Source organism: Giraffa tippelskirchi, chromosome 11 (genome assembly GCF_054371585.1).
Source record: "Giraffa tippelskirchi isolate mGirTip1 chromosome 11, T2T-mGirTip1v1.2.pri, whole genome shotgun sequence".
Taxonomy (NCBI): domain Eukaryota; kingdom Metazoa; phylum Chordata; class Mammalia; order Artiodactyla; family Giraffidae; genus Giraffa; species Giraffa tippelskirchi.
The window spans coordinates 10,165,590-10,188,881 of record NC_137285.1 but is presented as its reverse complement, the minus strand read 5'-3'; the positions used below and the strand labels follow the sequence as shown (position 1 = coordinate 10,188,881).

Below are 23,292 nucleotides of genomic sequence, written 5' to 3'. Positions count from 1 at the left end.
TGATGTACTCTGCATATAAGTTAAATAAGCAGGGTGACAGTATACAGCCTTGATGTACTCCTTTTCCTATTTGCAACCAGCCTGTTGTTCCATGTCCGATTCTAACTGTTGCTTCCTGACCTACATACAGATTTCTCAAGAGGCGGGTCAGGTGGTCTGGTATTCCCATCTCTTTCAGAATTTTCCAGTTTGTTGTGATCCACACAGACAAAGGCTTTGGCATAGTCACTAAAGCATAAATAGATGTTTTTCTGGAACTCTCTTGCTTTTTCGATGATCCAGCGGATGTTGGCAATTTGATCTCTGGTTCCTCTGCCTCTTCTAAAACCAGCTTGAACATCTGGAAGTTCACGGTTCACATATTGGTGAAGCCTGGCTTGGAGAATTTTGAGCATTACTTTACTAGCATGTGAGATGAGTGCGATTGTGGGGTAGTTTGAGCATTCTTTGGCATTGCCTTTCTTAGGGATTGGAATGAAAACTGACCTTTTCCAGTCCTTTGGCCACTGCTGAGTTTTCCAAATTTGCTGGCATATTAAGTGCAGCACTTTCACAGCATCATCTTTCAGGATTTGAAATAGTTCAACTGGAATTCCATCACCTCCACTAGCTTTGTTTGTAGTGATGCTTCCTAAGGCCCACTTGACTTCACATTCCAGGATGTCTGGCTGTAGGTGAGTGATCACACCATCGTGATTATCCGAGTCGTGAAGATCTTTTTTGTATAGTTCTTCCGTGTATTCTTGCCACCTCTTCTTAATATCTTCTGCTTCTGTTAGGTCCATACCATTTTTGTCCTTTATCGAGCCCATCTTTGCGTGAAATGTTCCCTTGGTATCTCTAATTTTCTTGAATAGATCTCCATTCTATTGTTTTCCTCTACTTCTTTTCACTGATCACTGAGGAAGGCTTTCTTATCTCTCCTTGCTATACTTTGGAAATCTGCATTCAAATAGGTATATCTTTCCTTTTCTCCTTTGCTTTTCGCTTCTCTTCTTTTCACAGCTATTTGTAAGGCCTCCTCAGACAACCATTTTGCTTTTTGGCATTTCTTTTTCTTGGGGATGGTCTTGATCTCTGTCTCCTGTACAATGTCACAAACCTCCGTCTGTAGTTCATCAGGCACTCTGTCTATCAGATCTAGTCCCTTAAATCCATTTCTCACTTCCACTGTATAATTGTAAGGGATTTGATTTAGGTCATACCTAAATGGCCTTGTGGTTGCCCCTACTTTCTTCTGTTTAAGCCTGAATTTGGGAATAAGGAGTTCATGATCTGAGCCACAGTCAGCTCCCGGTCTTGTTTTGCTGATTGTCTAGAGCTTCTCCATCTTCAGCTGCAAAGAGGATAATCAACCTGATTTCAGTATTGACCATTAGGTGATATCCATGTGTAAAGTTGTGTCTTGTGTTGTCAGAAGAGGGTGTTTGCTGAGACCAGTGTGTTCTCTTAGCAAAACTCTGTTAGCCTTTGCTCTGCTTCATTTTGTACTCTAAGACCAAACTTGCCTGTTACTTCAGTTATCTGTTGATGTCCTAATTTTGCACCAGTCCCCTCTGTGAAAAGGGCATCTTATTTTATTTTTGTTGTTGTTGTTAGTTCTAGAAGGTGTTGAGGTCTTCATAGAACTGTTCAACTTCAGCTTCTTTGGCATTAGTGATTGGGGCATAGACTTGGATTGCTGTGATGTTGAATGGTTTGCCTTGGAAATGAACTGAGATCATTCTGTTGTTTTTGAGATTGCACCCAAGTACTACATTTCATCCTCTCTTGTTGACTATGAGGACTACACCATTCCTTCTAAAAGGTTCTTGCCCACAGTAGTAGATTTAATGGTCATTGGAATTAAATTTGCCCATTTTCATCCATTTTAGTTCACTAATTTGTAAGATAACAGTGTTCACTGTTGCCATCTCCTCCTTGACCACATCCAATTTACCTTAATTTGTAGACCTAACATTCCAGGTTCCTATACAATATTGTTTTTTATAGCATCGACCTTTACTTTCACCACCAGACACATCCACAGCTGAGCCTCAAGAAAGAAGTTCCTGCTTTGGCCCAGCCTCTTCATTCTTACTGGAGCGATTACTAATTGCCCTCCCCTCTTCCCTAGTAGCATATTGGACACCTTCTGACCTGGGGGTCATATCCGGTGTCATATCTTTTTGCTTTTTCATATTGTTCATACGGTTCTTGTGGCAAGAATACTTGAGTGGGTTGCCATTCCCTCCTCCAGTAGACTACGTTTTATCAGAACTCTTCACTATGACCCGTCCGTCTTGGGTGGCCCGCAGAGCATGACTCGTAGCTTCATGGAGTTACACAAGCCCCTTCGCCATGACAAGGATGTGATCCGTGAAGAGGGTAGAGTCTTATAAGCCATGATAAGGACTTTGTTACATTTTATTCTGAGTAAGATGGAAAACTCTGATGCTTTTAAGCAGTGACATAATATGACTTGGGTTTTTAAAAGATTGCTGCTTGGGAGTAGGCTCTAGGAGGACAAGGCTGGAAGCAGGGAGACCGCTTAGGTGATGACTTCCTATAGTCAGTAGTCCAGGTGGGCGATGATGCTGGCCAAACCTGGGGTGGTGGAGTGGGGACAAAGAGTAACGGTAGGATGCTGGATATTTCTTTTGCTCCATAAGTACTCATGATGCTTATGCCGAGCACTGTTCTAACAGTGCTTTAAAAAACATCAGCTCATTCATGGTCATAACAACCCTCTGAGGTAAACTTCAAAGGTACAGCCCACAGGATTTGTACATGGATTGGATGTGGGTAGAAGGGGAAAAAGGAGTGCGGGCTAATTCCTTTGTGTGGGGCTAAAACTCCTAAGAATGGAGTTCCCATCTGCTGAGAAAGGGGAGACGCAAGAGAAGCATGTTTGGTGGAAGCCCTAGGATCGGGGGTTCAGTTTTCATACCCATTGAGTTTGAGATGCAATCAGTGATCTGGCTGGACATGTGGAGTAGGCAGTTAGCTAGAGGAGCCTGAAGTCAGGGAAGAGGTCAGGGCTGGAGGTAAATTACACACATGGTCTGAAAGCATTCAGATAGAAGTGCCCACAGGAGGTCTGGTAAACCTAACCCCAGATCGGTCTGAGGGGTCTTTTCCTGTGGGTGTGGCTATAGAGTGACATTTTATTAAGTTTCACATCAGACTTGCATTTGAATACTAGCTCTGTCATTTACTAATTAAGTGACCAACTATGTAACTTAATCTCATTTAGCTTCACTTTCTTCATTCTGTAAAATGGGTTAACAGGACATATCCCATAGCATTGTTAAGATAGAATGAAATAATGTATATTACCTGGAGCGGCGCTTGGACATGGAAAATGCTTAGTAAATGCTCATTATCTTCCTTTTCTTCAGGTTTAGTTTGTTGCACTCAATGCAAACTAACAGAACATGAGCTTCTCTTCAGAATAAATAAATAAATTTTAATATAAAGCCCAAGTGTGTATGTGTGCTTAGTTGTGTCCGAACCCGCGTCTCTTGTGTCTCCTGCGTCTCCTGCATTGGCAGGCAGGTTCTTTACCACTGTGCCACCTGGGAAGCCCCCGAATGTTCTCTTGGGAGTGCCTACTTAATGACAAGCTCCGAAAAGGACTTAATTTGAACCTATTTCCTATCAATTAATAATAACTTTATAAAAGAAAGGACTTTTGTGAGGTTTATAGAAGGCACAGGGGAAGAAGTTGTGGGTTCTGAGTATTAGATTCCACACACACAGGCAGACTGAAGGTATAGGTAGAAGCATCAAGCAGTAAATCCCCAGATCAGTCACGGGTAATTTACATCAAAGTGGAAGTAAATCCGCCTGAGTCATGGTGATGACCTATGGGGGAAAAAGTGCCCTTTCCTGAGGATGGACTATTTAAATCAAAGGGAATTATCTCATTAATTACCTGGTGATCCTGCTGGAAATTTGCTAAAGGGACACTTCTGAGGTTTAGCTTAATCCCACTTCTATTTCCTCCAACCTTAGCTTGACCATCTCAAAAAGTACACACCTAAGGTATTTGGATTTTATCTCATACAGTAAACATTTGAGTACCTACTATGTGCTGTGTATGTTTTTAGGGAAACAAAGATGAATATGAGATACAATTCCTGTCCTTAAGTCCTTCATAGTGTAAGAAAGAAAACACACATGTAAACAAATAAACAGACTATGTAGTAAGCAAACAAAAAAGAGTATGTAATACTCAAAAGAGCATTATTACAGGACTGCAAATAATGTAGTCATTTTAACCTAGGAGATTATGAAAGTGATATAAGGGCCACCTTTGAACTGGGTCATTAAGGTTAAGAATTTATCAGGTGAAAATTTTCAGGGAAAGATATTCCAAAAAGGGAGCATGCCATAAGCAGAACCATAGAGGCATGTGCAGAGAAAAAAGGAAAAGACATAGTTTGATTGATAATTTTAAAAATAATTTTATTTCTTGTCTGTATTGGATCTTCATTCCTGTGCGGGCTTTCTTTAGTTGCAGAGAGCGGGGGCTGTTCTCGAGCTGTGGTGCTTGAGCTTCTCATTGCAATGGCTTCTCTTGCGGTCTGTAGGCAGGTGGACTACACAGTAGTTGCGCACAGGCTTACTTGCTCTGGGCATGGGGATCTTTCCAGAGCAGGGATCGAACTCATGTCTCCTGCATTGGCAGGCGATTCTTCACCACTGAGCCACCAGGGAAGACTGATAATTTTGATTTTATGTTGGTGGGAAGTGACCACCAATTAGGAGAGCAGATTTTCCTTAATCCTTCTCCAGCTCCAAACAGTAACATTGGAACATTCCAACCTTTCTTAAGGTCTAGATGAATCCCCTGGTAGGCCATATGACCAAAAGAAATAAAAAGCATTAAAAATACTAGAATTTTCTTTCTTTATTAGGATTAGCCAAGACTGTTATTTTCTGAAGGAATCCTGAATGTGTCCCTGGGACACCACTGGTCTTCTGTGAAGGACTCCTAGTGTTTACTTAGCCCAGCCCATTCCCATCACTGACCTAAATTAAAATTTGTTGAGTAGAATGTCATTCAAAGTATCTGTCTTCCCCCTCAGCCTTCCTGTTTATTATGAAAAGGTTCTCAGTTTCTCTTCCAAGTACCTCCATGTAATCTTTTGAAAGCGTAAACATTTCAAATTCTGGGAAATCTGCAGTGCTTATGGTGTTTTCAACCCTGAGGGAACAGGGAAGCCTGTTCCAGTATAGACATGTTCTTGCAGATAATGCAGTTCCTCAGTTTAGTTGGGTAGTAATTCTTTTAGCTTAGCTTCAGGTCCATGTCCTCGCCGCCTTTGCCCCTGAGACCTTTGAGGTTTCTCTGTGATCACCACACCACATCCATGGGTAAAGGAGAGCGCCTAGGTTCTCTGCAGCTCAGCCTCAATTCGGGCTGTCCTTCTCGACATCCATCTCTGCCACATTTTCTTAGGCTGTTGAGAGCCGCCCTCTCTTACATTTAAACATTTCACTGCTGAGCCACCAGGGAAACCCAATAATTTTGTTTTTATGTTGGTGTGAAGTGACCACCAATTAGGAGAGCTACACTTTATCCTAATTTTACAAGTGAGGAAACTGAGGCACAAAGAGTTGCAAAGTTTTGCCTGTGGTTGCACAACTCTGTAATTGGTAGAGAAGAAAAACTGTTCTTTTCAGAGCCTGAATTTGGAAGACAGTTTTTCCACAAGAGTTGAGTCTTATTCATCTCTGTATCCTCAATTAAAAGCATAGAAAGCAAGTGTTTCATCCATGTTGGAGTTAGTGCAAAGCGCCAGGCCATCAAGTGAACACAGAGGATTGTGTCATTTTGGTGTAAAAAAAGATTAAAAAAAAAAGCTCTACGTGAATCAAAAGCTCTGATTGTGAGTGCAGTATATTGGGAATATCCAAGGCTTGTTTTATGGTACGGGTCCTCGTAGGACATTTAAAAATGTAAAATCCTTTTCCCTGACTTCTGAAATATTTTGTACTTAACGAGCAGTAGGGATCTGACATGGAACAAAAGCAGACTGACGTTTGTCCTTTTCTCCTTTTCAGTTAAAAGCCTGTGCTGCCAGAGTTGCTGGCCTTTGATACTGAGGGATTATGTTTTGACAGTGATTAAAAGGATGACAATAAAACTGTTATTGTGCTCTAATTTTAAAGTTCATTCAAACAGAATTAGACATGGCCCCTATCTAGTGGGTGTGCACCTTCTAAATGTCAAGGAGCAGCTTTCCACCTGTCTCATGTAAGCAGGCATTCCCTCTCATGAGGAATACACGCTGGTAGTGGCATCAGACTTTCTTCGTTCTAGAGGATGAGTTTTGGGCATCCTTGAAAATCAGCTAATACGTGACTCTTTGTTATTGTCTAAAAGAAGAAAAAAATGGTATTGAAATGGAAAGAAACTGAAAATGGTAGTCATGTGTGGTCTTAGGCAAGACCTTACTTTGGTTCACTCAGATCACATCAAAGGCCTCACTCTGTTGACCCAGGCCTTGGTTTCATCAACCACCAAATTAGGGGTTAGGACCAGGTGGTCTCTGAGGTTTCAACTTTGAAATTTGCATGCTTTCCTTTGAGCAAATGTCAGTATTCTATTTGGAGTTTTCACTTAATCATAAATAAGAGTAATAGCTATAACTTATTACATATTTAGTCTGCACTGAACATTTTAACTACATTACCGTGACTAGAGAGGGATGCCTTCCAGGCTCCAAGAGGGGCTTTGTCTAACACTTGGAAATGAATTGTCCAAAGAGACACACTTGCTGATGAAGCAAGACACTATTGAGAAGGGGCCGCTTGAGTGGAAAGCAGCAGGGTCAGGGAGCCCAGGAGGACTGCTCTGCCTCTTGGTTCGCAGTCTGGGGTTTTATGGAGGAGGGGTTCATTTCTGGGTTGTCACTACCCCATCACCTTGCTGGTGTGTCTGTGTATGGTCTGACTCAGGGCTTTTCCCGGCGGCATGCGAGTCTCCCGGTGGAGACAGATCCAGCGTGAGCGTTTCCGGGAGGTTGGCAGGACATATTATGGCCCGGCATCTCCTCCCTCTTTTCGGCCCCTCCCAAATTCTTGGGGTTGGTGGCAGCTTGTCATTTCCTTGTTCCTTATTGGAACCTACTTGTGAGAGACAGCTTGTGCAAGCGGTTGTTTTCCTCCCTGGTCAGGGCAGAAAGTTTCAGTCCACGATTCCCGAACATTATTTCATCTGAATGCTAAGGGAGATCTTTTACTCACCATTTTTCAGATGAAGAAACTGGGGGTACAGTGGCTGTATAGTTTTCTCCAGATCACTCAGCTGTATGCTTTGCCTTCCTGAAGACATCAGCCATGTTCTGTGCCTTGTATTGGCTTCTTCATGAGCGTTCACCTCATTCTCCTTCAGTTGCTTGAGGGTGGAGATTGTGTCTTGTATTTTTGGGATACTTCATAGGGACATGAAACTGTGCATATTTTCAAACTTTTAAAAGTTTAAAAAATAAAATAACTTCTCTTCCCCTTCAGTCTTTCTAAGCTTATGCTGTCTGAGGTTTGTTATAATTGTTGTATCACTCTCCCCAGCCTCGTTATTACTAAAATTTCTGATCTTTATTTGATGTTAATACACTTTTTTCCTTTCACCTTTCTCCCTAGGTTGATATCTGATAAATTTATCTGTTTTTAAATAACTTTATTTTCCCTCATTATTAAAGATAATACATACTACTGTTGAATATTTCAACTTTACAAAAAATTCTTTTCCAAGGCAAACATTGCTAGGAATATCATGCCCTAGAGGTAATCTCTGATAGTATTTTGATGAACAGCCTTCCAGGCATTCTTCTATGCATGTGTGCACTTAGATAAACATACACACATAATTTCATGTAAATAGGATTAAATATGCTTTTTAAAATATGTCACATTGTTGAAATCTTTCCACATTAAGGCAAGTAATCGGTGCATGGGTGACTCACTGGTAGAATTCTTCCCTGTCGTATTAGTGCAGGTAGATTATATAGCATTTGATGGCACTGATACATACAGTCTGCTAATGGTGGACACTTTGGTTGCCTCTAGTCTTTTACAAACAGTGCTGCAGTGAACATTGTTCTACAGAAGCTTGAGTACAAAGTGAGTCTCATCTGTCTGCATCACATACCTGCACTAAGATAGTATTCATTAGCAAAATAGTACAGCAGATGTCTATAGCCACACCATTATCATGTAACACCATAAATTTGCAAGAACCCAATAACCCAGCATGATTAGACGGGCAAATGTCTACCTGTAACAGGTATGGAACTTGGGTTGTTCAGGAAAACTGAGATTCCATTAAGCTAAAATAAAAAGAAAAGGTTGATCAACATGAAATTTATCTTCATTTTGTTAAAATCTTGAATTTTTCACTTGAAAGAATTGTTACATATTTGTTTCTGTATTTGCTTTGCCCCCCTCCCAAAAAAATGTAGTGGTTTGCGTAGTCTAGAGAGATACTCTGTATTCTAAAGTGAAAAATAGAACCTGATAGGAAAACTGATTTTCTGGTAAAATATAAGCCATTCATTGTGCAAATATGTTTTAAGAACCAGTGATGTACTAAATAATGTTGTGGATACTAGGGCTCAAAGTCTAGCAGAAGAGAGGTTAAAATAGTAAATTATATTTCAAACTAGTTGAAATCCAAGATGAGAGACCAGGAAAAGAAAATGTTTTTCTTTGAATATTAACCAGCATTAGGTTTGGTTTTGTTTTCTCATTCTCTAACCTTTCTCTGTCAACTGCCTTGCTATTAAAATTTAAGTTCCTATTTCTTGTGATTTGTTTTTCCATCCTTTCAAAAGTCATTCTCCCTAAATTGGTATCTCATTTTTTTACCTTTCAGTTACTTGTTATGTGATCCTTATGGATTCCTTCTGGGCCTTAGTTTCCTTGTGTGTGCAATGAAGGAGTTCAGTAACTGGTTTGTTGTTTCTAGTAGGGTTCCAGCTCTGAGATTTTTAGAGATCAGATCTGGCTCAGACAGTAAAGAATCTGCCTGCAGTGCAGGAGACCCAGGTTCGATCCCTGAGTCTGGAAGATCCCCTGGAGGAAGAGAACAGCTACCCACTCCAGTATTCTTGCCTGGAGAATTCCATGAACAGAGGAGCCTGATGAGCTACAGTCCATGGGTTGCAAAGAGGAAGACACTGACTGAGACTGAGCGACTAACACTTTCTGTCTTCCTCACTATTGTATCCCTAGTTTGTAGCATAAATCTAGCCACTCTAAAAGCTGAATAAACTTTGTTAACATTTTGACTTTAATTTGGGGGTGTGTGTGTCTACTCTGGTTCTTTGGATATTTTTACTTTTTTTTCATCCCATGGTAGCTATATTACTATACATTTAAACTTGATTCTTTTTTAATTACTTAAGGGCAGTTTCTAACAGCCATGAAAGAGATACTTAGTTCAGACATTTTTTGAGTACTTGTCATATGCCAGGCATTGTGCTATCCACTGGCAATACAAAAATGAATTAGACACCATCACCCGCCGTCTTAAAAAGCTTAAAATGTGGTGAGGGAGAAGGATGCAAATGGATAACTGTAATAACATGTAGTATGTGTTCTGCTAGAGGTGTGTGTCCAGGGTGCTATGTGAACTAAAAGGATTGTTTTTTATCGCTAGACATCTTGTGCTATTTTCAGACTGCTTGGTTGTATTTTATATTTTACTGTTCCATAGAGATATTTTTAATCATGCCTTTAATTTATCTAAACACAGTCACAGTTGTCTTATAATCTGTAACTGATAATTCTAGGATCTGAAGTCATTGTGAATCTGTTTCTGTTGTTGCTTATGCCGGTTCTTGCTCATGAATCTTTGTTTCCATGTGTATTTTTGTTTTGTTTTACTATAACCTGCTTATTTTTATTAGAACATTATTTATGGAGATTATTTGATCTTGGATGACGTTACCATCCTTCCGAGATAACTTGTTTTCTCCTGCCAAGTGTCTAGGGGCACTGCCAATCAGGTACTTTTTGTTGTTGTTAAACAATGTTAGCCTTACAGGGAAGTTAGGAAAAAAAATAGAGATTCTCATATACTCTTCATCTAGTTTCCCCTAATGCTAACATCTTATATAACCATAGTACAGTTATTGAAACCAACATTGAGGCAGTATTAGCTAATCCACATACCTGCTGGGATTTTGCCAGCTTTCCCACCTTTGTCCTTTTTTGGCCCAGGATCCAGTTCAACCTCCCAGGTTGTATTTAATTGTCATGTTTATTTTGTCTCCTTCAATCTCTGACAGTTCTTCAGTCTTGGTTTGTTTTTCCTGAAGTTGGTACTTTTGAAGAGTAATGATGAATTATTTTATAGAAGGTCCCTCAATTTTGGGTTTGTCTAATGTTTTGTCATGATTAGCTTATGCCATTTTGCAAGGTAGCACAGAAGTGCAGTTGTGCCCGTCTCAGTGTTCATATTGAGGACACGTCGTGTTTGACATTTTTTTTTAACTGATGACATTAACTTCTAAGGTAGTATTTGCCAGGCTTCTCCACTGTGAAGTTACTCTTTTCTTCTTTGTGATTAGTAAGCCTTACAAGGAGATACTTTGAGACTGTATAAATACCCTATTGTCGAATTTTTGCCACCAGTTATTAGCATCCATCCTCTAGCTCTTGCCTGCAACAGTTACTGCTGTGATGCTTGCCTGCTGGTGATTTTCTGTTTCCAGCATTCCTTCTACATTTATTAGTTGGAATTGTCTGTAAGGAAGAGCTGCCTCTTTTCCCTCATTAACTAATTTATCCAATTATTTACTTAATCCTTGTGGACTCATGAATATTTATTCTATGCATTTTGATCCATTACTGTCATTATTCTATTGATCAGATGGTCCCAGCCTTAGCCATTGGGAGCTCCTTCAAGTTGAGTTCTATGTCCATTCAGTGTACCTCTCTCATTTTTTGAGCACTTGCTTTCTTTCTGGCATCCTAAGATGGTCTAAGCTCATCTTGTATTCCACCCGCCCCCCACCCCGACCTGAAACAAGCCATTTCTCCAAGGAGCTTTGTTTGGTTCATTTCTTAGAGATTAGTGTATTGAAACCAATGTGTGCACTAAGATGTCATTACTTTTAGGCCCTCTCGGAAGACAGAATTAGGGAATGAATGTGTAAAAACTTACCTCATTCATAAACAGATGCATATAATCATTTTCTCAGTCCCTCCACTCATATCTATATGTGTGTGTGTATATGTTAAACACCATGAGTTCGTTCTGATGTCTTCAATTCTAATCCAGTACCACAGGGTTCATGTTAGCCTTCTCTCTTACCTTATTTGTAACTTCTTTTTCCACAAGAGAACCTGGTTCTCATTATCCATGATACATTTACTTATTTGTTCAGTTCTATTAAACACAGAAATGTTAGAATTGCTAACCCATACATCTATGAGAAGCAAGTTATAACCTACACTTCAGTAGCTCTGTGTAGTTCTTTCTTCCTGAACCTTATAGTAAATAGTCAAGGATTGTTTTCCAAAGCCATTTAGCTAAGTTACTTTCTTTTCCACCCACTTTACTTGTGGTTTTGCTGTTCATTTGTGGTGTAGTTAGGTTTATTTGTTACTGTTGTGTTTCATTGGTTGGTTGTAATAATGTGCCTGTGTGAAACATTCTTATGATTCCATCACTATCTTGTCAGCTCTTTGAGGCTTTTAAGAAGTCTTTTCCATTTTATCCAGTATTTTTAGCTGTTTTCAGTAGGAAGGTCAATCCAAGTAACGTAACCCAACATATTACCAGAAATGAAACCTTCCCTTTGGAAAAGTAGTGGTAAAAATCTAACTATCTATTACATTAAGTAAAATATAAATACATAACAAACTTAGCTTCTGAGTTTTATTTTTGGAAGGCTTTGGGAGGAATTGGCACACTGAAGCCTAGTGAGAACAAAAGACTACCATACCCTTTTGCATTTACTTACTGTCTAGTATGGCCATTGCTTTTTGTACTATAAATATCCAAGACAGTAAAAAGGAGGCTTATCATATAATATGCTCTCAATAGGCTGATGGCACCCATTACAAATTTGAAAGTTTTTATCAAGAACAATAAGACCTTGAAAATAAAAAAATAGAGACTTTTGGTTAATTGAATTTTCCAGTTAAGCATAGGCTAATCATAAACCCATTTTTGGTTCAAATCGGTGTAGTTCTAAACTATAATCATCTACTTTTTTCAGTTTTTGCATTACACTGGAAAACTCAGGCTTTCCATTCTACTTCTATTAGTAGGAAAGCTCTACTACCACCATCACAGTGACATGTATTCATTATAATTGCACAATTTGGGAAAATCCCAGATGTCTAACAATAAGGGAGTGCTAGAGGAAATCATAATTTATCTTCTTGATGGAATATTATGCAGCCATTTAAAGTGATGACTGAGAAGTGTAATAATAAATAATTGGGCTTCCCAGGTGGCACTAGTGGTAAAGAATCCACCTGCCAATGCAGTAGATGCAATAGACACAGGTTCAATCCCTGGGTTAGGAAGATCCCCTGGAGAAGAGCATGGCAACCCATGGACATGAGGAGCCTGGAAGGCTACAGTCCATAGGGTCCCAAGGAATTGGACACAACTGAAGCAGCTTAACACACACACACACACACACACACAATAATAAATAACATGGAAATGTTTTTGATACCTGATGTTTGTTTTTGATATCAGATGTTTTGATGCTAACTGAAAAAAGAAAAATCTATATAAGCAATATGATCATGAGTAATTTAATTGTACATACACGTGTACATACACACAGAAAGATTGGGGAAAAAATCAACAAAATGTACTTTGAAAACAAACCCATTCTTCAATGGGGTTCTATTACAGAAATTGAAAATTGAAAAATAGGGATTCCCTGGCAGTCCAGTGGTTAAGACTATGTGCTTCCACTGCAGGGAACACAGGTTTGATCCCTGGTCATGAAACTAAGATCCCACACGGTGTGGCCAAAAAATATAAATAAATAAAAATAGGAAATTGAAAAATAAATTTAATTATTTTTAAATCCATGTCCTAATGCAACAGTTTTCAACTGTAGTAAATTACAAATGGTTTTTAATAATTCACTCTTTGTCTTAAATTAGAATAAATTCAAGGTTGTTGCTCTGATGTCACTTTCATTTTGTAAGCTTTTTTGAGAGGAAGCAAAGGAGAGTAGAAAGGGAGTGCTGTGTGTTGGGGCTGAGAATGTGAGGGTAGGAGCTGCAGATCTGGGTATAAATCCCGGTTCTAGCACTGACAAGCACCAGTGTGCTGTGTTCATTATAGAGGTAAAACTGACTTTATAATCTTTCTGATACTTTATTTAGAAAGCATTTAGAACATTAGAGTTATGGACAAACTTCAGCCGTCATTATTTCATTTATGTGCAGAAACAGCTAATACTCATTCTGTTAGATCTAAAATATCTGTGCCAGTTTCCATCTCTGAAAAAGAAGGAAATAATGTATTTTGGAAGGTACATTAGCTCCTTGCAAATGGTGCTTATGTGTCTGATCAATGTGTTCCCCTCCATCACCATCACAGACAGGTGGCTGGCCGCCTGGCTGGAGGTGGCCAGGGTGTTGTGGGTGAGCACAGAACCAGGGGGGCGAGAGCAGTGCCACTCCCTCTCGGCCTCCACTTCCTTGTCTGCAAACTGAGGCCAGCAATTCCTGCTTCTTCGGGCAGTTGGAGATTCGAATGAGAGCTGTAGGTCAGCCTTTGTCAACAGTATATCCTTGGGCACATCTGAGGAGTCAGACATTTTTAAAGAGACATTATAACATAGTGGTTAAGAGCTGAGACTCTGGTGTCATGATTCCTGGAGGGAACAGACAAATTTTATTTCTAGGAAGGTTGCTTTAAGAGGAGACGGTCTACAGGAGCCTTTCTGATAACAACTGGGCGGTATTTGTAGTCCCCAGTGCATCTCTTAGGCTTGGTTGTCTCATGATTCATGTCAAGATGGTGATGCTCGGAATAAGGTCCCAGCTGCCTGAATTACCCAGTGCTTTGTAATCTCCAGCATATTTGAAACTCTGATAGTCAACTGAATTTGATGTAGGTGACCAAACTGCAGCATTTATAAGAGGAAATTTTCTTTATGGGCCCTAAACTCTATTCAAAGAAATTTCAAGAATCATAAATAAAATTGCTTAGTATTAAAAAAAAAAGAAGAAAGAAAAAAGTCTTAAATTGGACTCACAAAGTTGGTTTCAATAGTGAGTGATAGAAATAGGAAAAACTACTTCAAGGTACTGTATAAGAAGGTAGTGTTGCAGTCCTAGTATCAGAGTAAGATAGCCCCACACTGACCATTCTGATGCTGTCATTCACTGAGACATGGAGCAAGTCCCTCCCCTCCCTGAGCTTGTTGCCTTGGGTGACGGTGGTAGGCCCCACTTTGGGTGTGACAATTGAGATAAAGCATTTAGCACAGTTCTTGGCACATAGTAAGCACTTGGTAAATAATGCTTATGTTATTTTTAGGCAGGAGTGACTAATACTGTGTTTCTAAGTGATTTGGAAATAAGCTGGTAGTGTCTAAAACTAAACTCAGAATAAGAAGGAAAAAGAGATGGTTTGATTTTTCTTTTGCTGTGTGTCTTGTAATTGTTTAAAAATTAGCACTGTGGGTTGATTCTTGTGGCTCTGTAGTCTGGGGTCAGGGAGGGGGGCATGTTTGTTGAATCTATGGAACCAAAAAAAGATGGACAATTGATTACATGGCACTTGAAGATAAAAGGAACTATTGAACGTGTGACCATTACTGTGAGAGCCTCATAGAACAGCTCGCCTACCATTTCAAGATTATTACCACCTGCCTCCTCTGAAAGCCTTCCCTCACCATTTCTGCATGCTGTGATCTCCCCTGAGAACCCATAAAGCTTACTGACCCCATTTGGCCTCCGAGAAGCACTGAGGCAGTGAGTTACCCTGTCCTGTGGCCGTCCTCCCCAGGGCAGCGCTCAGGGCTCTCCTCTGCGGGCTGGGCTGGTCGGACCCTCAGGGGGATGACAGGGCTCGGATCTTTCCAAGGGCATGTTCTTTCAAAACATTCTCCTGGGTATTCGAGAGAAGGTGCCAACACACTGAATGGTACTTGGTGTTTGCTGGGTTTCCACGTTAGAGAATAAATAGATTAGGGTGGGAAAGGAGCCCCTTAGCCAGCACTCCTCAGAGAATCGAGAAGTGCAGAAAACGTCCTTGAGAAATGAACAGCAAAAATCTTAACAGACATAACAGGGTATTTTAAATAGTGCCCACATTTGGGCAGTAAGAGGTATAGACAGATTATTTGCCTGGCCCCCACTAAGGAAATGGATGGGTGAGATAAAGGAATTTCTAAAGTTTAGGTATATTGGTCTTATTCTTTCATGTAAAATACTGAGACTGTCTCTCAATTTAGCAGATGTTTGTGGAGCTTCTGCTGTGTGCAGAGTCATAATGATAATAACTAACATTTGAGAACTTACTATTTTCTAGGCCTGTTTCCTCTGATCAGCAAAGTGGTCTTAGACCTAAACAGAGTCATTCATGCTTTAGGTAGGGAGAGGGGTTAGTCTCGTTTGGGCATGAGAGAACAAAGCGAACGGGGTAGAAAACTGGTTGTTTCTCATCGTGTACTTCCTGTAGAATAGAGCTGCAAAGAGATGCTTGAGAAATGACAGCCAAAATTCTGAATGGCCTTCCTTTGTACAACCTCTGAATCAGCCCCATGGTCTCTTTTGCTTACAGGCATCAGAAGTTGAGAGACAACTCTCCATGCAGGTACACGCCCTCAGAGAAGACTTTCGGGAGAAAAACTCGTCAACCAACCAGCACATCATTCGGCTCGAAAGCCTTCAAGCCGAGGTCAGCCTCCCCGAGCAGCCATGTTGGGCGGAAGGACTTTTCTCATTGCGGGAGCTGCACCTGGCCTTTTAGACAAGGAGTCCTCTGAACAAAAACCTGCCCTATCTAACATCTCCGGAGAGAAATGTCTGTGCGAAACCGAATGGGGATCACTTGACCATGTTTCTCTGGGTAGCCTGTTGTCTAGAAAAGTAAGGTTGCTCAGAGTTACTGCTGAGTGTGCTGAAATTAGGAATGACCTACTTTTTACGGAATATGTTGATCCCTCCAAAAACATCCTAAATGGAAGATTGGAAAGAGAATCTTCCCTTTCTCCGTTCCATTTGGGTCCGGTTCAGTCCCTCTAAATAGGGCCTATTATTCTTACCTATAAACCGAGAGTAATATCTACTTCCTCGGGTTGAAGTAATCTACTTCATAGCGTTGATGACAGGATTTGATGAGTTAACACATGGAAAGCACTGTGTGTGGTGTTTAGAAGAAAGTAGTGTTATTGAAAGCATACGAGAGACTAGGCAGGGTCTGTGGCCCTGAGCGAGCAGCCAGAGGGGGAAAAGTAGCCCTGAGAATCTGTGAGAAAGCAGGCTGTGGGGAGGTCAGGAGCGGGGGAGGGTCACATCACCAGCCCGAATGGGGCCTCTGTGCTGGGGAGGCTTCCACTTCCTCTGCTCCCGAGGCCCCTCAGCCAAGTGGCTGAACAACAGCCCTTTGACTGAGTTGCATTTTGAGGGACAGTCCAGCGCCACCACCAGCCCGCATGGTCAGACCCAAGGGGCCAAGATGGCTGCTCCCCTGCTTCATACATGACGCAAAGATGTTTTTCCTAAAGTCTGTCAATATCTTCTCTTTTCTCCTGGCTCTCACTCCCTTCCTCCCTCCCTTCCCTTGGAATTCCTACGGGTATTGAGCAGCAGGTCCTTGAAGTAAGTAGTTGGTGCTGGTGGGTTTGGCATGCCTATGACGGTCTGTGTGCATGACGTGCTGTTCAGCCACCTCTGCAAAGGTCCAGCTCCCTCAGGTTGCCTGTCTGCCTCGTGACACAGGGTCATGCCCAGGAATGTTTGTGGCCAGATTGGGTCCCAAGTTTCAGGGTGTGTAGGATCGGGTGAGGAAGTTGGCTACCTAATGCCAATTCCCTGCTTCATCTAGTAACACTTTTACGTTTAAAAGCCAAGCTATGAAATTGTTTACTTCAAATAAGTCACTTCACGTAGCTCTGAACTTCTGAGTTTGTTTTTTTCTTTTTTTCTGTTAAGGGGTAGGGTTGTGTATCAGAACCAGATTAGCTCATGACTTCACTGAGTGGAACCAAAGGTGATCCACGGGAAGGCAAATGTGAAGGTCAGATAGCATTTAAGTGAAACGCAGCTAGAGTAAGAGCTCCCTTCACGTGGGCAGCATTGCTTCAGTGTGGAGAATAGGGGGCCATTCACAGGGCTGCTCCTGTCGGTCCTTCCCCAGGTACACACCTGAGAGACAGTATTCCTTTGTTTGGCCGGATACCTGATCCCTCTGGACAAAGGCCTCATACTTCATTTCCCCAGGATGGCATCCCATCCAATGGGGGGAGGTGGCCAGGGACGAGTTGTGCCCTCTGAGCAAGACTTCTAGTGCAGAGAGTGAGAACAGCCAAAGCGTGGAGGGGAGGCAGGTTTCAGAGGACTTGGGACATTCATTTCCAGATCTCTCCTGGAAATGATCTGTGGTTGCTCCCCTTAGTGAACTGTCATCATGCTAGACTAGAGAGCGTGGAACACGTCTTAACCACGACAGGAGAATACTCGCAAGAAATGGGGTGAGAGATCAGTCTAGCAGGGAACTGATAACGGGAGGAGCCGGGGGACCTGCAGGACTCCAGAAGTCCCCCTAGGCCACTGGCAGTTGAGGGGACTCAGAAAGGTTCTGTAGCACCCTGAGCCAGGCAGGGTTCCTGGGCTGAAGCATCGCTGGCCTGGGGGGCATGCTGGGTGGCTCTCACCCTGCAAACCTTGAGGCCACAGAAGACTTGGCATCTCTTTCCTCTTTTTCTGTGTTTTCTCACTGAAACGGAAGAGACAGAACAGACCTTCCTAAAGAAAGTCTGTATCTCTCTTGTGGCTGGCTAGATACTTGGTGTACAAACATATCAGCCTGTTTAATAAAAGAAGATTGCTTCTATTCACAAGTTTCTCACTGAAGCAGAAGATACCTAGAGTGAAATCAGTTATTTACTTGTCAGTGTCCTGTTCCCTCCCGGGGCACGGGCTGATGCAGGCACTGCTGTGTTTTCTGCATCCTGGGGCTCCCCCATTCACCTGGGGCCCTGGGTCTGAGCCGTGACCTCTAGCGCCAGACCTGCCAGCAGTGGGGGAAGGACAGAGGAGAGAGATAAGAATATGAGAGTGCAGTGGCCCCAGGGGCTGTCTTGGACATTGTCTTATGCTCAGGACTTGAGAGAGAAGGGTCCCATAGGTTAGGTTCCACTACCCCATCAGCTGTTGGGTTGGAGTAAAGACGTAGGCAGGGGACTTCCCTGGCGGTCTGGTGGTTAGGACTCCACATTTCCACTGCAGGGGGCATATGTTTGATCCCTGGTCGGGGAACTAAGATCCCGCATGCTGCATGGCACAGCACCCACCCCCAAAAAAGTTGTAGGCAGCAAGGTGGAGCCCTTCTCTGTGTTATCTGTGGAATTTCCAGAGCACTAACCTTCCTTGCCTCTGCCTGGCACCCCACATTCCAGCTTCCCCAAAGCTTAACTCCCACCCCTTCCCAGACTGGTTTACGAAGGGGAGGGGTTTTCTCCTCAGCTGGAGAGTTCACAGCTGTTCTGTCCGACGTGGGGGCGCCAGGGCAGAGCGCTGGAGAGAGACCTGCCTTCGTGTTCCAGGGCTGGTCCCTCCTGCCCTACTCGTCAGCCCGGGTGTAACCCCACACCGCCCTGTGGCTCTCTCCCTGCTTTCAGATCAAGATGCTGTCGGATCGGAAGCGGGAGCTGGAGCACCGTCTCAGCGCCACCTTGGAGGAGAACGACCTGCTCCAGGGGACAGTGGAGGAGCTGCAGGACCGGGTGTTGATCCTGGAGAGGCAGGGCCACGACAAGGACCTCCAGGTGCGGGGGCGGAGGACCGGCTCAGGCCAGGCGCATTTGGCTGCCCCGAGGAGAGGCTGGGAGGCCCATGCACGGGCAGTGGGTGACGCTGAGGTCCCTCCTCAGGCCGGATATGGGTCTCCTCAGGCGTGGCTAACTGGCTGGTCTTTCTCTGCCAAGAACAAGTGCATTGCTCCAACAGGTCATCCTTCCAATTTGTTCTGAGCCACTGGCCCCAGGAGCAGTTTCACGGAGTTCTTTCTGGGCTGTTGACATGGCTGGAGCACCCGCAGTGCTGTTCTGCCTCCTGGGGGTTGTGGAATCTGTGGGAGACTTCAGAGGAAGCCCATGACTGTGTGCTGGGCCCGCAGTGCTCTCTGCTGCTGCTTCCCCAGGGCCCTGCCTTTAGTAGGCCGGCCCCGAGCAGAAGCCCAGAAGCTGCCCACTGAACGCAGCAGGACATATCCTGATTCTGCCAGTTGTTAGCAAAGGCACAGGCCGACCCCTCTATGAGCCTAATTAGCCTCTTTTTTTTCCTTGCTAAAAGAAATTGTTTCATGGCTATATTTGTCCTTATTTGGGAACTGCCACCAGGCCTCAGCTGAATCCCAAAGCTCACACTTGACGGGAAACAACCCCTTAAACACTCAGCCTCCCCAGAAACAGTGCAGCATCTGCTACCAAGAAAGCTTTGCCATGCTGACCTGGGAGCACTGGGCCAGGGGCTTCGGGCCCTGCTTCCCTGGGGTGTCCTCTGAGTGTGCCAGGGAGCAGAGGAGATTGCAGCAGTGCTGTTCGTGTGCAGGTGGTCAGCCAGGGATATTCCTGTGCCAGGTGGGTCCCTGCCCAAAGACCAGGCTACAGAAGGCCCCCTGGGCTCAGCAGTCGGCTGTTGAGGAAAGCTCTGGGTTGTGGGATGAGGAGACGTCTTAGGCTAAGGTCACGTGATACCGTCAGTTAAACAGCCCTCTGAGTGATTAGCCTCTCTAAGGGCAAATTAACATTTTTTCTGTGTTTTTTTACCTTCAGCTGGGAACTTTGTGTAAAGCGGAGCCTCAGTAAGTGTTGAACAGAAAATGATGCTGGCTAAAGCCTCTCATCAGTTTTCAAAATGGAAAGGAGTTTGCTCATATTTTAAGGTTTATGGTGATAACAGCCATGGACATTTGTCAGCTGCTTTGCACAGAACAGAGTGTTTTTGCAGATGTTCTAAAACTGAGGCTGAGAAAGGTGAACTCTCTGTCCTAAGTAGTGTAGTAAGTCCTGGGTAGAATCCAGAAGGGGACCCTTCTGCCTGCTTTACTTGGTTCTCAGTGATGACTTCTGTGTATCACTTGCCTCTCCAAGTCAGTGTCTCACCAGCATTTGTTACCCCATCAGGCGTTCTCCTGAGGGTTGCTGAGGTAGAGTATGGAGAGGAGAAGGAAAAAGAAGTACAGAAAAATGAAGAAATGGCCCTGCCTAAAAAAAAAAAAAAACACTTCTGGTTCAACATGAATTCACAAATGAGTAGTCCTTATTTCAGATCAAGAATGGAAGACCTGGGGGTGAGGAAGAGCCAGGACCAGTGTGGACAGTGCAGTACCTGGCTGGCATGTGGGCTGTATGTTCTCCGGCAGCCAGAGTCCCCAGTCACACCTCGTTCACATCCTCACCCCCTGCATACGCGCTGCCTCCCGAATGGGCCTCTTTAAGAATGGGAGTACAACGCCTGCCTCAGGTCAGGGAGGTCCCACCTTGGGAACTCTGCATTGGGAAAAGCTGCATTTATGGACTGAAATCTCTTCTTTCCCAACTATTTGTAATTTTTTTTCCTCCTCTAGCCATATAAAGAGTTCTCTTTAAGGTGTTGCTAATTAGTTCTGTTGCTGAAATGGCCTATACTGATACAGAAATAGAAATTCCAGCTCGCTCAGGGAGTAGGTGAATGGTCCTGACCCAGACTTGGAGACGGTAGAGCTCGCGCCCCGGAATGTTTCTAATCCCCTGGTTTTAATCCTTTTCCTCCGACAAAGGGTGAGAGAAGGGCTGAGCGGGCGGGGCAACAGGCTGCCACAAGCAGAGTAGCCCCCTTTGATCTGGCTCACTCTGTAATTGGGGTTCTACTGTCAAAAACAGGTTTTTAAAACACTGATCAAATCCAGCTCTGATTTTTTTTTTTTTTTCAGTCTGAGAGGGATAAAAATGACTATTGAGGGCCCAGGAAGTTTAAAAAGCAGGCATTTTGCTAAACTCTTAATACCCAGTAAAGGATTTGTCCCTCAAGAGGGCCACTTAACTGCTCTGTTTCATACCCTTTGAGCATCTTACAGATGTGTACAGGGGCCTCGTCCCAAGGAGTGGGTGGCTTTCTTCAGCAGAGAGCGCAGGCACTGCTCCCCGTAGGGACCCAGGAAGCAAATGACCTGGAGTCTAGACCTCGGTGACTCTGGGTGTGTGCCGTTAGGCACATCACTTAACATCAGCCATCTCAGTTCCCTCAGCCTAAAATGGGGAGAGTGTCCCCACCTCTGCCCACTTTAAGGGCATGAGTGTTGTAAGCTTGAACTTCACATACTCTTCAAACACAAGGCATTTGGTGTCTTCCTCGGTCACACATATAAATTACATTTAGTTTCATCTTTGTTCTATAAAGGGTGATATTTCTTATGTGAAAAGGTTCTTGTATTTAATAGACTCTTCCTTGGTTTGGTTTTTCTGCATTTATTTATGGATCAGTTATTGACCAGAGAGGGTGGTGTTTGTTCTCTTGTTGTTACAATTAATTAAGCACCTTTGAGTGTGCCTGAGTAATTGAACTAATGTTGTCCAGTGCCTAAGAACTTGTACTTGTCAGTGCTGAATTTCCCCTGCTGAGATGTATATGGAAGTTGTCTAGAAAATAATTGCAAAGCATTTTGTCACTTTAATATGCCGTTTGTAATTGTGCCAAAGGCTTCCTGGGCTTATCTTAAAAAAAAACACAAAAAACCTAATTTCTTCTTTCTGAGTTTCCTCAAAACCAGAGCTGGAGGAGTTCCCACTGGACCAGCAGGTATTGCTGACCCGCTGGAACCATGCAGGGCAGGCTTGCCAAGTCCTGTGTCATTCTATGAGCAGCCAGGCTCCAAACCCTTCCTAGTTAAGGCACACCCACACCACTGGTGCCATTAGCCAAATGTTCTCTGATACTGACCAGCAGGGCACCCAGAAGGATAGCTGAAGGCTCTTGCAAGGCAACTTACTCCATTCATGAGAACCACAGAGCTTCAAGTTGCTGCCTGCTGCCCCTGGGGCTCTTCATCTCTGCAGGAGCCACAGGCCTACCTCGATGACAGTCTGGCAAAGATAGTACAGCGTTCCCTCTTTTTAATGAACAGGGGTGACCGGAGATGCTATTTTATTAAAGGATTAAAATAACTAAATTTAAATCCCAGGAAGTTCTTCTCCCCATCCCCACCTCCCAAAATATATTTTCAGTCGGGGGACAGGGGGGTGAGCAGTCCTCAAGTACAGGAGTAGGAAACATTGCTCCTGTCCATAGAATGTGGACATGTGCATAGCAGTTAGCAAACAGATTGATTCTACAGTTCGGGTTTGTTTTGGTGAAAGTAAGTGCAGTGGTGGAGTGTACCAGTAAGAGTGTGGCATTTAGCAGCCGTAGTGGAGTCTCCTCTTACATTCAGCAATAATAATTTCATCAGGTGGCAAATGCCCTGTTTGGACTCCACAGGGAAGGGGCCACAGAGAATGCAGAGAGGGGTGAGGTAGTAAGCAGTGAAAGACAGGGAAGGAGCCCCGGCCCGTGAGTCGTGATGCCTGTGTTGCCGTCCCCTCTCTACACTGGTGTCGCTCTCCTCCTCTGAGCCGCACGTGCTATGGAAATCTATCACACACGTGCTCCTAAAATCTGTCCCCAGCCAAGGGCCTTCCTTACCTGTAAGTAGGGTGAGACTGCCTCTCCCATGAGTTTGGGAACTCTTGGTATTACTGCCCAGATGTTACTTCAGATCCTGCCTCTAGCTCCTTTCCAAACAACCCTTTTCCCCTTCACGTTTTCAGTAAAGTACAATGCACATATAGTAAAGCATACAGACCTTAGGTGTATAGCCCATCGAAGCTTTTATCGGTACCTGTGTAACCACCATCCAGGTCAAGACAACCCATTATTCGCACCCACAAGTCTTCCTCCTGCACCCTCCCAGTCAACACACTGCTGCTTCCTCAAAAGCAAATCTCTCTTCTAACTTTTATCTCAAGTTTTGGAACCTTTTAGAATCATACATTATAAATTGTTTTGTGTCTGGCTTTCGCTGAACATCAGTGTCTAAAAAGTCCATCCGCGGGGCGTAGAGAAGCAGTG

General features: G+C 43.3%; 1 protein-coding gene across 7 annotated transcripts in view; it reads left to right on the top strand.

Moving 5' to 3' along the window:
- The window catches only part of LOC145527893 (BICD family-like cargo adapter 1), a 78,999-nt gene that overhangs the window by 35,223 nt on the left and 20,484 nt on the right, over positions 1–23,292 (top strand). For all 7 annotated transcript variants that reach the window (XR_014069974.1, XR_014069973.1, XR_014069972.1 and 4 more), the window contains exons 3-4: positions 15,764–15,880; positions 18,825–18,971. Coding sequence is in view for 4 of the 7 variants with exons in the window: in XM_081546243.1 (XP_081402369.1) it covers positions 15,764–15,880; positions 18,825–18,971 (264 nt within the window). In the remaining 3 variants the exon portion in view is untranslated. The remainder of the gene's footprint in view (positions 1–15,763; positions 15,881–18,824; positions 18,972–23,292) is intronic.